At 44.1% G+C, this 13,803-nt stretch overlaps 1 protein-coding gene across 2 annotated transcripts in view; it reads left to right on the top strand.

The window, feature by feature from the left end:
• The window catches only part of KLB (klotho beta), a 43,409-nt gene extending 34,171 nt beyond the window's left edge, over positions 1-9,238 (top strand). Inside the window, exons 4-5 of one of the 2 annotated variants that reach the window (XM_011983556.1) lie at positions 6,219-7,362; positions 8,177-9,238. In XM_011983556.1, the coding sequence (XP_011838946.1) occupies positions 6,219-7,362; positions 8,177-8,562 (1,530 nt within the window). In that variant the 3' untranslated portion in view covers positions 8,563-9,238. The remainder of the gene's footprint in view (positions 1-6,218; positions 7,363-8,176) is intronic. The other variant, XM_011983557.1, reaches the window with a different exon arrangement.
• Positions 9,239-13,803: the final 4,565 nt, after the last annotated feature.

The following is a 13,803-nucleotide window of genomic DNA, read 5'->3' on the forward strand; positions in this document are numbered from 1 at the left end:
CCAGGCTGGAGTGCAGTGGCACGATCTCGGCTCACTGCAAGCTCCGCCTCCCAGGTTCATGCCATTCTCCTGCCTCAGCCTCCCGAGTAGCTGGGACGATAGGCGCCCGCCACCACACCCGGCTAATTTTTTATATTTTTAGTAGAGATGGGGTTTCACTGTGTTAGCCAAGATGGTCTCGATCTCCCGACCTCGTGATCCGCCCGCCTTGGCCTTCCATAGTGCTGGGATTACAGGCGTGAGCCACCGTGCCTGGCCATAGTTATTTATTTTTGAGACAGAGTTTTGCTTTGTTGCCTGGCTCACTGCAACCTCTGCCTCCCGTGTTCAAGCAATTCTCGTGCCTCAGTCTCCTGAGTAGCTCGGATTACAGGCGCCTGCCACCCTGCCCAGCTGATTTTTTGTATTTTAGTAGGAACAGGGTTTCACCATGTTGTCCACGCTGGTCTCAAACTCCTGAGCTTAGGCAATCTACCTGTCTCGGCCTCACAAAGTGCTAGGATTACAGGCGTTAGCCACCGTGCCCAGCTGTGGATATTTATTTATTTGAAATAGTCTCACTCTGTCTTCCAGGCTGGAGTACAGTGGCGTGATCTCAGCTCACTGCAATCTCTGCCTCCTGAATTCAAGCGATTCTCCTGCCTCTGCCTCCAGAGCAGCTAGGATTACAGGTGCCTGCCACTATGCCCAGCTAATTTTTGTATTTTTAGTAGAGATAGGGTTTCACTATGTTGGCCAGACTGGTCTCAAACTCTTGGCCTTAAGCAATCTGTCTGCCTCAGACTCCCAAAGTGCTGGGATTACAGGTGTGAGGCACTGCACCCAGCTCCCTGTGGATATTTAAACAAGACTTTAGCAAGAGCTCAGGGTGATGAAGGGGGAAAGGTATAGAGAGCAGAATAAACACAGTGTCTCATCTTCAGCTTGTGTCCCCTCCAGAGCCAGTTCCTGCCTCTTCCTTCACATGGCAGAGGCAGGAGAGTTCAATACTATTCATGTTCAGATTTTGCTAAGTGTTCCAAAAATGTCTTTTTCCCTATCACTTCAATTGAGTTTATATTTTTCAAAATTCCAGACCTAGCAAAGAAAGACCCCAGGAGATATAAGAGTTCCTTTGCCTGCCTGTATGGGAGACCCAACCTACAAGTTCCTGCTTCAGCTAAAACCCACCTGTTCCTTAGATACTGTGAATGTCTGCCCCTTCTACATTTCAGAGCAAGAACTGACCACGGGGTCGGGAAAAGCAGTTCTGTGATCTGTCAGGTCTGGGTTTCATGCTCGTCTCTGGAGTCCAGCGAGGAGCCAGCTTCACTTGAACCACTTGGATTAAGAATGAGGATAAGGCTGATCCGAGTTCTCTGGTGTTTACAATTTATTGGTTACAACCAGTTATAGATTTCTGTTCCTTCTCTACTCCCACTGCTTCATTTGGGTAGCCTAAACCTAAATAAATAAATAAATAAATAAATAAATAAATAAATAAGGATGACTGGTTTGCCAAGAAAAATTACGGTGCTTTTTGAAAAATCAGCCAATAAATATATGAATAGACACTGTGTACACAGAAAACTAGATGTCCTCTATAGGGAGACTGACAAAATTAAAGTAATACTTGAAAAATATTACTTAGCCAGGCCGGGCGTGCTGACTCACTCCTGTAATCCCAGCACTTTGGGAGGCCAAGGTGGGGGGATCACTTGAGCTCAGGAGTTTGAGACCAGCCTGGCCAATATGGAAAATCCCTGTCTCTACAAAAAAAAACTGGGTGTGGTGGTGTGGGCCTGTAATTCCATCTATCATTCCATCTACTCGGGAGGCTGAGGCAAGAGTATCACTTGAGCCCAGGAAGTGAAGTTTGCAGTGAGCCGTGATCGTGCCACTGTACTCCAGGCTGGGCAACAGAGCAAGACCCTGTCTCAAAAAAAAAAAAAAATTACTAAGCCTAACTTTGCACATTTCTGTCTTATTTTCCCTAGCCTCTTAGCATTCTTTTCTCCTCCAACGTTTTACTTTGAAAAATTTCGAACTTATCCAATAGAAATGCATATTCCCTTCATCAAGACTGACTGTTAACATGCTGCCATATTGGTTTCAATTCTGCCTCTCTCCCTTTTTTTTTTTTTTGAGACAGGGTCTCAAAAAAACCTCCACCTCCCAGATTCAAGAGATTCTCCTGCCTCAGCCTCCCAAGTTATAGGCGCCTGCCACCACGCCCAGCTAATTTTTTGTATTTTTAGTAGAGACGGGGTTTCACTATTTTGGCCAGGCTGGTCTCGAACTCCTGACCTCGTGATCCACCCACCTCGGCCTCCCAAAGTGCTGGGATTACAGACGTGAGACACCCGGCCTCTGCCTCTCTCTTTCATAAACTTTCGATAAATTGCAGACATCATTATACTCCACCCCAAAATATCTCAGCATGTATCTCCTAAGAACAAGGACATTCTTATGATTCCCAGGAAATTTAACATTGACTCAACGCTACCTAAAATACAATCCATATTCAATTTTTTTTAATGTTCCAAAAATGTCCTTTATGGATTAAAAAAATCTTTGATTAAGAATGCAAACAAAGATCAAACGTTGGTTGTCATGTATCTTTAGCCTCCTTTAATTCAGGGCAATCACCTCATGGCACTGCCCTGTTTGAAGAGTCCAGGCCAACTGCTTGTAGATTTCTCTGGTTGTCTTCTGAGTCTAATGACTCAGTTAACCATTTCTGGAAATAATACTACATAGATGATGTGCCTTTTTATCACATCAGGAGGTCAATGATGTCAATTTGTTTCATTACTGAAGATATTACTGTGGTTGAAGTAGTATCACCAGATTTCTTGGTTAAGGTGGCATTTGCAGCTAGGCACACTTGTTCACTCCTGTAATCCCAGCACTTTGAGAGGCCAATGTGGGTAGATCACTTTGGTCGAGGACGCAGTCTAGTGTGGGCGACAGAGCAAGACCCTGTCCCTCCTCCCCACTCCCCCCCAAAAAAAAGAAAAAAGAAAAAAAAGGTGACATTTGCCATGTGGTAACTTTTCCATTTTTAATTAAGAAGTAATCTGATGTTGGCCAGGCTCAGTGACTCACACCTGTAATCCCAGCACTTTGGGAGTCCAAGGCAGGCATATCACTTGAGGTCAGGACCAGCCTGGCCATTGTGGCAAAATCCTGTCTCTACTTAAAAAAAAAAAAAAAATTAGCCAGGCATGGTGTGGCACAGGCTTGTAATCCCAGCTACTTGAGAGGCTGAGGCAGGAGAATCACTTGAACCTCAGAAGCGGAGGTTGCAGGGAGCCAAGATCGCACCATTGCACTCCAGCCTGGGCAACAGAGCGAGACTCTGTCCAAAAAAGAAAAAAAGAAGTAATCTGATGTTGATACTTGGGACTCTATGAATATCCTATTCCTCAACATTTCACTCCATGGTTTTAACATTCTTTCATGAGCCAGGCCGGGCCCAGTGGCTCACACCTGTAATCCCAGCACTCTGGGAGGCCAATGTGGGCGGATCACCTGAGGTCAGGAGTTCAAGACCAGCCTGGCCAACATGGTGAAACCCTGTCTGTACTAAAAATACAAAAACTAGCCGGGCACGGTGGCAGGTGCCTGTAATCCCAGCTACTCAGGAGCCCGAGGCAGGAGAATCGCTTGAACCCAGGAGGCGGAGGACGCAGTGAGCCAAGATCGTGCCATTGCACTCCAGCCTGGGGGACAAAAACGAAACTCCGTCTCAAACAAACAAACATTCTTTCATGAACCTTGCCTTAATTGTTACTTTGTAGATTGCAAAATGGTAAATTTCTAATCGGATTATTCCCTCTACATTTATTAGCTGGATTCTCTTAAATTTGATGTCTTGTAATTCATTATTGTCATTATGATATTGTTCCTTTTGATGCTCAAATTGTTTCTAATTTAGTCAATGGGACCCCTTCAAGCGGTTCCTGTCTTTTCCACATTTCCCTTTCAGTTTTTAAGCACTTCCTTATTTTCTGGCACAAGATGCCCCAGCTTCATCTCATTCTTCTCCTAGAAAAAGCCATTTCTCCAAGGAGTACAAGGTCCTTTTGGTGGGACATGGGATTTTAGAAACAAGCTCTGGGAGTTGGGGTTGGGATTGGGATGCACCATCTTTAACTAGAAAATCAACCTCTTAGCAGATTAATCATACACACTTGCTGAGACTAATGCTTTCTGAAGGTTTTTAACGTAAGACATTTTTATTTGATCTTGCCTTGCCCCATAGCAAGACTGCCTTTTATAAACATCCTTTCAATACCATGTTCTGAGTTTTCAAAACACTGAAACTGGCCATCTAGGCTAGGAGGATTTTACTCAAATAATTAATTATATACAGATTTAACTTCATGCTCACATGATCAATGTTCTCTTAGTTTAATGTTCTAGATAACTGGTTGGCAGATGGCAAATGGGCAGTGATATGGTTTTGTAATTAAACTATGAAAGATGACACACGAAAAAACAATTAGAGGGAAAATATTTACCAAAGGTTAATTATAGTTTTTTCCTGGTGTATTTAAATTCTGTCATGAGGGAGAAAAAAGTACTTTAAAACAAGTACATAACTTTTACTTTCCGTTATTAATCTTGAATTTGGAAATGTTTTTCTTAAGGGCTTTGCTTTAGTTTAGACTCAAGGGCCTAGCAGGCAATTATTGCCACTAGGGAAAATGAAACCCAAGTCATGACTACATTGTGTTTGTACAGTGCATTAGAGTTCCCAGAGTCACTGAGTCCTCACAGCACACCTGTGAAGTGGGTGAGATTACTCCATCACTATATAGCTGCCAAGCCTGAGTTTCAAAGGGGCAGAACTAGAACAGGAGTCCAGGGCTCTCTCTGTGGAGAGACAAAGAATGAGACACTGTCGGATCCAAGTGTCAACCTTGGGAGTTTCTGGGGATATTCTACTGTCCTTTCCACCCATAACCCAAGCGCCTTGCATAGAAAACATGTCAGCATTCTGTTGGATTAATAAATACTATGTTCTCACAGGCACATGGGTCGGGGAAACATGATGGATGCAAATGTGATTTCGCTTGGACTTTTCTTTTTTTCCTTTTCTTTTCTTTTTTTGCTCTTGTTGCCCAGGCTGGAGTGCAATGGCGCGATCTTGGCTCACTGCAACCTCTGCCTCCCGGGTTCAAGCGATTCTCCTGCCTCAGCCTCCAGGGTAGCTGGGATTGCAGGCATGCGCCTTCACGCCTGGCTAATTTTGTTTTTTTTTTTTTTTTTTTTTTTTTTTTTTTAGTAGAGACGGGGTTTCTCCATGTTGGTCAGGCTGGTCTCAAACTCCCGACCTTAGGTGATCTGCCCCCCTCAGACTCCCAAAGTGCTAGGATTACAGGTGTGAGCCACTGCGTCCAGCCTGGACTTTTAAAATAGAATTTAGAGATATGCATTCCGCAAATGCAAGGGGTCACTGCCTACCCTATGGTACCAGCCTCTTTTAGGAACTGTGCCTGGGGTCAACCAGCCTCCTCTTCTCAGTGAAATCTCTACAACAGGAATTTCTTTTTTTTTTTTTGAGACGGAGTCATGCTCTGTCGCCCGGGCTGGAGTGCAATGGCCGGATCTCAGCTCACTGCAAGCTCCGCCTCCCAGGTTTACGCTGTTCTCCTGCCTCAGCCTCCCGTGTAGCTGGGACTACAGGCACCCGCCACCTCGCCCTGCTAGTTTTTTGTATTTTTTAGTAGAGACAGGGTTTCACCGTGTTAGCCAGAATGGTCTCGATCTCCTGACCTCGTGATCCACCCGTCTCGGCCTCCCAAAGTGCTGGGATTACAGGCTTGAGCCACCGCGCCCGGCCTACAACAGGAATTTCAACTTTGTCTTCAATTTATAGCAGGGTTTAGAATCTATCTTTTGTTCTTGCTTTTAACTGAGTGTACCAAGCCAATTTCCTGATGCATTTGAACAGAATCACATCAAACCCCACCATGTAACCTGGGGTTTAAAGTCAAACGAACTGGAAAATGGCTTCCCAATGTTTTCTCCAACAACTTGTTTTCTAAGCCAGGGCCCGGGTGTGGCTCCTTCTCTGTTTTCTGGTCTCCCTGGGAGATTTCAAGGACTGGAAGAGGCCTGGCGGTGGCTTAGGCCTGTAATCCCAGCACTTTGGGAGGCAGAGGTGGGCAGATCACTTGAGCCTCCGCCTGCCAGCGCATGCTTGACCTGAATGAGCTTGTTTTTCACAGCCCGAGTCTGTGGCTTCGTCCCCACAGTTCAGCGATCCTTACCTGTACGTGTGGAACGCCACTGGCAACAGACTGTTGCACCGAGTGGAAGGGGTGAGGCTGAAAACACGACCCGCTCAATGCACAGATTTTGTAAACATCAAAAAACAACTTGAGATGTTGGCAAGAATGAAAGTCACCCACTACCGGTTTGCTCTGGATTGGGCCTCGGTCCTTCCCACTGGCAACCTGTCCGCGGTGAACCGACAGGCCCTGAGGTACTACAGATGCGTAGTCAGTGAGGGGCTGAAGCTTGGCATCTCCGCGATGGTCACCCTGTACTATCCGACCCACGCCCACCTAGGCCTCCCCGAGCCTCTGCTGCACGCCGGCGGGTGGCTGAACCCATCGACAGTGGAGGCCTTCCAGGCCTACGCTGGGCTGTGCTTCCAGGAGCTAGGGGACCTGGTGAAGCTCTGGATCACCATCAATGAGCCTAATCGGCTAAGTGACATCTACAACCGCTCTGGCAACGACACCTACGGGGCGGCGCACAACCTACTGGTGGCCCACGCCCTGGCCTGGCGCCTCTACGACCGGCAGTTCAGGCCGTCACAGCGCGGGGCCGTGTCGCTGTCGCTGCACGCGGACTGGGCGGAACCCGCCAACCCCTATGCTGACTCGCACTGGAGGGCGGCCGAGCGCTTCCTGCAGTTCGAGATTGCCTGGTTCGCCGAGCCGCTCTTCAAGACCGGGGACTACCCCGCGGCCATGAGGGAATACATCGCCTCCAAGCACCGGCGGGGGCTTTCCAGCTCCGCGCTGCCGCGCCTCACCGAGGCCGAGAGGAGACTGCTCAAGGGCACGGTCGACTTCTGCGCGCTCAACCACTTCACCACTAGGTTCGTGATGCACGAGCAGCTGGCCGGCAGCCGCTACGACTCGGACAGGGACATCCAGTTTCTGCAGGACATCACTCGCCTGAGCTCCCCTACGCGCCTGGCTGTGATTCCGTGGGGGGTGCGCAAGTTGCTGCGGTGGGTCCGGAGGAACTATGGCGACATGGACATTTACATCACGGCCAGCGGCATCGACGACCAGGCTCTGGAGGATGACCGGCTCCGGAAGTACTACCTAGAAAAGTACCTTCAGGAGGTGCTGAAAGGTAAGGGCGGGGCCCCTTCAGACACAGGGCAGAGCGAGATTCCTGACAAGAACAAAGAATGAGAGGGGCAGGCTGGTGCCTGACGGCATCCGATTTGTGGCACCCAAGTTCTGTCAATTGAATTTTGTCTTGAAAACTGGCCTATGGATTTTTGGAAAATTTTTTAAATCATAAAAGTAACACATACCCATTATAGAAAACTGGGCACGTGGAGAAAAGTTCTTTAAAAATCACCTGAAATCTCACTCCCCAGGATAAACAGTCACTATTGTGGATTACTTATTTTCAGCATGCTTGCTAGCCTTTAAAAAATTTTTTGTGGGTACATAGTAGGTATATAAATTTATGGGATACATGAAATGTTTCCATACAGCCATGCAATGTGAAATAACCACATCATGGTAGCCTAAGCGAGCGAGCGAGCGAGTGGGGAAAACCAACTGTGATTCCCGGGCTGCACCAAGAGCACGTCTGAGGTTCACAATCAGGCCAAATAGGCAACATTTTTCTGCTTGTGACCCTTTAAACAAAAGTGACAACCTTCATTGCTCTGCTCCTTAAATTTGCTTTCTCCTCCAAGAGTTTTTGGATTATTTATGGATCAAAGTTTCACAAATTTACTTTAAATTATACACATTTTCACCTTCTCCTTTACATAGATCATAAAAGAATAAATGTCAAAAAAAGAAACCTCCAATAAAAATCACTACCTTTATTATGGGCATAATTTTAGGTTGTTTCAATGAAAACTAAATTCTTGTTCAAAGATATTTCAGTCCATTTGTGATTCATGTTAATTTCTGATCTTTTTCAGCATACCTGATTGATAAAGTCAGAATCAAAGGCTATTATGCATTCAAACTGGCTGAAGAGAAATCTAAACCCAGATTTGGATTCTTCACATCTGATTTTAAAGCTAAATCCTCAATACAGTTTTACAACAAAGTGATCAGCAGCAGTGGCTTCCCTTCTGAGAACAGTAGTTCTAGATGCAGTCAGACCCAAAAAAACACAGAGTGCACTGTCTGTTTATTCCTTGTGCAGAAGAAACCACTGATATTCTTGGGTTGTTGCTTCTTCTCCACCCTGGTTCTACTCTTATCAATTACCATTTTTCATAGGCAAAAGAGAAGAAAGTTTTGGAAAGCAAAAAACTTACAACATATACCATTAAAGAAAGGCAAGAGAGTTCTCAGCTAACCTGATCTTATTTGTCTGCATCACAGACAGCTTAAAAATTCATTCCAGTTCCATATGCTGGTAACTGACAGGAGATATACCTGTATCATAGAAAGACAATTTGAGATACAGCTGTAACCAAGGTGATGACAATCGTCTCTGCTGTGTGGTTCAAAGAACTTTCCCTTAGGCATTGACATCAGTGAATTCAGTTCTTGGATGTAAACATAAAGGCTTCATCCTGACAGTAAGCTATGAGGATTACATGATACATTGCTTCTTGAAGTTTGATGAACTGTATTCCATCATTCTGCTCTAGCTTTCATCTCTACCAATAGCTACTTGTGGTACAATAAATTATTTTTAAAAAGTAAAACTTTGGGCCGGGCACGGTGGCTCACACCTGTAATCCTAGCACTTTGGGAGGCTGAGGCGGGGACATCACCTGAGGTGAGGAGTTCAAGGCCAACCTGGCCAACATGGTGAAACCCTGTCTCTACTAAAAACACAAAAATTAGCCAGGCGTGGTGGCAGTGGTGTCTATAATCTCAGCTACTTGGGAGGCTGAGGCAGAATTGTTTGAACCCAAGAAACAGAGGTTGCAGTGAGCCGAAATTGTGCCACTGCACTCCAGCCTGGGCGACAACAGCAAGACCATCTCAAACAACAACAAAAAAAAGCAAAAGCAAAACTTTGTAACTGGATAGTCAGTGATACATAATATATATTCTGTCACTTCTAATAAGGTGCTTTCCCCTTTAGGTCAGGGTGGTTCTAAATGGAAAGAAAACACAATAATAGGGTAAGAAGTGCTTGTCTAAGCCAGTTACAACACTGGCTTAAGTACTGATCTTAAGGGGATCAAGCCCTTCATTTTTCTAACAACAACAAAAAATCACCTACAGAATATCTAATTTGTGATCTTTTACTAGATCTGATTTTTTAAAATAATGTAATTTCCGGCCAGGCATGGTGGCACACGCCTATAATCCCAGCACTTTGGGAGGCCAAGGCGGCTGGATCACCTGAGGTCAGGAGTTCGAGACCAGCCTGGCCAACATGGCAAAACCCCATCTCTACTAAACATACAAAAGTCAGCCGGGCATGATGGCGGGCACCTGTAATCCCAGCTACTCGGGAGGCTGAGGCAGGAAAAACGCTTGAACCTGGGAGGCAGAGGTTGCGGTGAGCCAAGATTGCGCCATTGCACTCCAGCCTGGGGGACAGAGCGAGACTCTGTCTCTCAAAATAAAAAATAATAATAAAAAAAAGTAATTTCCAAAACCTCATCTCATGGAAAGATCACAGGATGAAGGAAAGCTAGATTCAACTCTGTTAATAGAAGTTGCTATACTCTTAAGTAAAGCAACAATTCAGAATGCTGATGGTCTGAATGAGTTTAAATTGTTTTATATAGCACTTTTTTGGGCTAGGGTTATTTACGAGATCTGACTTGGATAATCTGACATTTTGGGAAATGAACTCTGTCCTTGAGCCTTGTTCAGTTTATTTTAAACATTCGAGGAAGAAAACCTACATTTAACACCCATTGCACACAGTAACTTGTGTTTGTCTGCTCACTCCAGCAATTTAGACCTTAACAGTCGCAGGAAATGTTCTTCTGTTATAAAGCCTTAGTAAATTAAGGTAGGTTTGATTATATTCTAGGTCCACTTATGTCTGAAGTTAAATTCAGTTCCCAACTGAAATTCTAATTGCTAATGAACAAGTTTCCAAAATACTGTAAAAAGAAAATACAATTAGTGAATTCGAGTAAATGCAAACATGATGGGAAATCAATTTGCTATTTGGCCTGGCAAAAGACACAGTAAAATTGTTTTACTCTCCTCTAGTCTCCTTGCCCCAGCTGCACCCACTACCCCAAACTTGGCAGTTTTGAGGTTATGACTTTCAAGGAATTTTTTAGTATTAATATTTCCATCTGAGAACTATGTCCCTAAGGTTATGCATACAACTAGTCAACTGTTTTTATTACTCTATGTATAAACAGGAAGTCATTTAAAATAATCACTTGGCTGGGTTTTTTCCCCGTTGTGCCACATGGATTCACCCTGACCCAAGAACTCCAGGGAAAATTCTTTAGTGTCAACTGAGCAACTCATGAACCTCTCTCAAGACCTCTTCAAGGCCTTGAAAAAAAATGGTTGGCCACAGGAATAAAAAAAACCTGGAATTTATTTTTCAGGTTTTGCTTTCTCGTCTCTTTCTCACTGGCCTTTGTTTAAAGTATCTCGTACTCACAGTTCATGTATCTATTAACCTTCACTATGTCTTTTTCACATTAAGAGCTTATGCTTCAAGCATGTCCCCCTTTTCTAACTTGCTGGTTTACCAAACTCCCCTAAAAAATAAAATTCCTAACCCAGTACTGACAGTCCTCTGCCACTTGGGGATTTTACTTTTTAAGCCATCATCGCACAAGAATCCAAAAACCCTTACATTTTTTAAACAATGGCAAATATGTACAGCAAATTATGTTAAGCATTTAATCTGGCTCATGCCCTTATCATACTATTCAGGTTTATCATAAACTCACTAAAAACCATCAAAGGTCAACCAGAAACTGATAGCTCTTGAAAGGAGCAAACAGGTAAGATCTTTCAAGTTTAAGCTTTTCTGAGATGTATTGTGAAAAATTTAACTTGTGTTTATTGTATATTCAATATAACAACCTGGAAACATCACAACTATGGTATTTACAGAGCCTCTGGAAAATGAGGCCAGTACATTGTGACATGTTTAATTTTCAATGTATTTATTCCAAATAAACTGGTTCATGCTGACTACTTGAATTCAACTAACAACCTGGTCAATTTTAAGAACTGCTGAATGTGAATGGGTTTGGCATTGTAAATGGGCTCTGCCCAAGACTGCCTCCCCTGAACCCTTCTGCCTAGTTTGTGTGCCAACTTAGTATGTTACTTCTGGGTATATTTTCTCAAAAAATGTGGCCGGTGTGTGCTGGCTCACACCTGTAACCCCATGACTGGGAGGCTGAGGCGGGCAGACTGCTTGACTCCAGGAGTTTGAGACCAGCTTGGGCAACATGGCAAAACTCTCTCTACAAAAAATTAGCTAGATATGGTGGCACGTATTTGTGGTCCCAGCTACACAGAAGGCTGAGGTGGATGGCTTGAGCCTGGGAGGCAGAGGTTGCAATGAGCCAAGATTGCACCACTGCACTCCAACCTGGGTGAGAGACCCCATCTCAAAAGTATGTGGACACCTACATCTAAAAACTGCAAAAACAGTGCACAAGTGCTTATCCATAGACACAGAAGACAAGAAGAAACGTTTTCCCTGGGGAACAACGGCTCATTATACCCAAATTTAAAAAAAAAAAAAAACAGTTGAGCTACAACCAGCCTGTAAGTTATCCTATCAAGGTCAGACCCAGCATGCCAGTCCATTTCATGCTCAAAGAAATCCCATTTACTCCCACAGCAGCTACTACCCACAAGCTGATCCTCTTATGAACATCTCCACCCAACTGTAATATTGCCACTTGGAAATTTCTCCCACAAGCCTCGTACTGTTTTGAAATCCTGTCAATACCTTCCAAAACATCTTCCAGTCCCACTGCCATTACTGAGTTCCCTGGCAATCCAGGAACCACTGACTCAGTAAACAGCTACATGCCATCGTTCTAGGTAGTTGGAATACACCAGAGTACAAAATTACACCCTTGTTAAAGTTACATGCCAGCAGAAAAAAAGCATGTAACGAATACACACATTGTAAATATCAGAACTACAAATGCTATGGACAAAAACAAGTGGAGAAGGGTAAAGAGACAGTAGGACAAGTTTAAGGAGCAGGTCCCCTATTTTTAATAAGAGTGGTCAAGGCAGGATTCACTGAATAGACCTGAAGGTGAGTTAGACACACAGCTCAGCTGAGAGCATTCCAAAAGGAAAAGACAACTTAAATGCTTAATGACAGAGGACTTGGTATCGAGGAATAGCCAGGTCAGTTCAGCTATAGTGCAGAAGTCAGAAAAACTGAGTTAAAAACAGCTGCAGGTAGAATGGGGAAACCATTTTAAAACGAAAAAATTGAAAAGAACCTGTTGCAGGATTTGGAGTAGTGCTATAATCCATTTCAAAGTCAGTACCCTGGCTGATGCTGAAATACAGGGAAGATGACCAGTTGAGACTGTCACAGTAACCCAGGTGAAATACGCAGGTTTTTCATTTTCTGCATTGTAAGAAATTTGTATCTAATGGACCCGTATTTCCCAACCTTTTGGGGATGTGATCTTATTTCATGTTGATCCCATTCATTGCCTACAACCCCATCCCGGAAGCTTCTGAGCAAATCCTAGATTCATCATTACCTCCAAATTTCTTAAAAACCTAACCACATGGTCAGCAAGATTCCTTAATGTATGTTCAACTGGTGCACTTGAATCAAGATCTAAAATATATAGGGCATGGTGACCCATGCCTGTAGTTCCAGCTCTTTGGGAGGTAAAAGAGAAACACTTAAGACCAGGAGTTCAAGACCAGCCTGGGCAACATGAGACCCCATACATACTTTAAAAAAATAAAAAAAGTCAGACGTGACGGTGCCTGCCTATAGTCCTAGCTACTAAGGAGGCTGAGGCAGCTAGGAGCATCGCTTGAGTCCAGAAGTTTGAAGTTACAGAGCTATGACCATGGCACTGTATTCCAGCCTGGGCAACTGAGCAAGACATTGTAAGATAAAAGATAACATATATGCCAACTGGTTGCTACTTCTGTCATTTAATCTTTCTGATAGAAGTATCTGACCATACCTTACAATGAAGGTACTCAGCATGTTTTCCTGATGCATTTGATCAAGAATGAACGCTACATCTTGCCTTAGAAATTGCAGTTTCCATCAAATGAGATGTAGAATTCAGGAAGGTTTGGGGGTCACCATGTTGACCTAGGTCTAGTTATGGTGGCCTCGTACCATATTTAAAAGTATGACACGTGGAATTAAAAGATTATGGAAGGGTTATCAATTTTCAAAAACAAGTTCTAGGATATGGAAGTAAATGGCTGAGGGAGGGTAAAGGACAAGATTATTGAGACCATGAACCAAACCAAATGCACCTTCTAACTGATGCTGTATCACTTTGTTCTACTCCTCAGCTGTTTTTCCAAAGATGACTAAGACAACATCTGCCTTACCAAATATTCAAATTCATGCCTCAGCAAATTTAGACACCTTCAGGGTATTCCTAAAGTTCTATATGCAATGATGAACGGCCTC

Source organism: Mandrillus leucophaeus, unplaced genomic scaffold (assembly GCF_000951045.1).
Source record: "Mandrillus leucophaeus isolate KB7577 unplaced genomic scaffold, Mleu.le_1.0 Scaffold251, whole genome shotgun sequence".
NCBI classification, from domain to species: Eukaryota; Metazoa; Chordata; class Mammalia; order Primates; family Cercopithecidae; genus Mandrillus; species Mandrillus leucophaeus.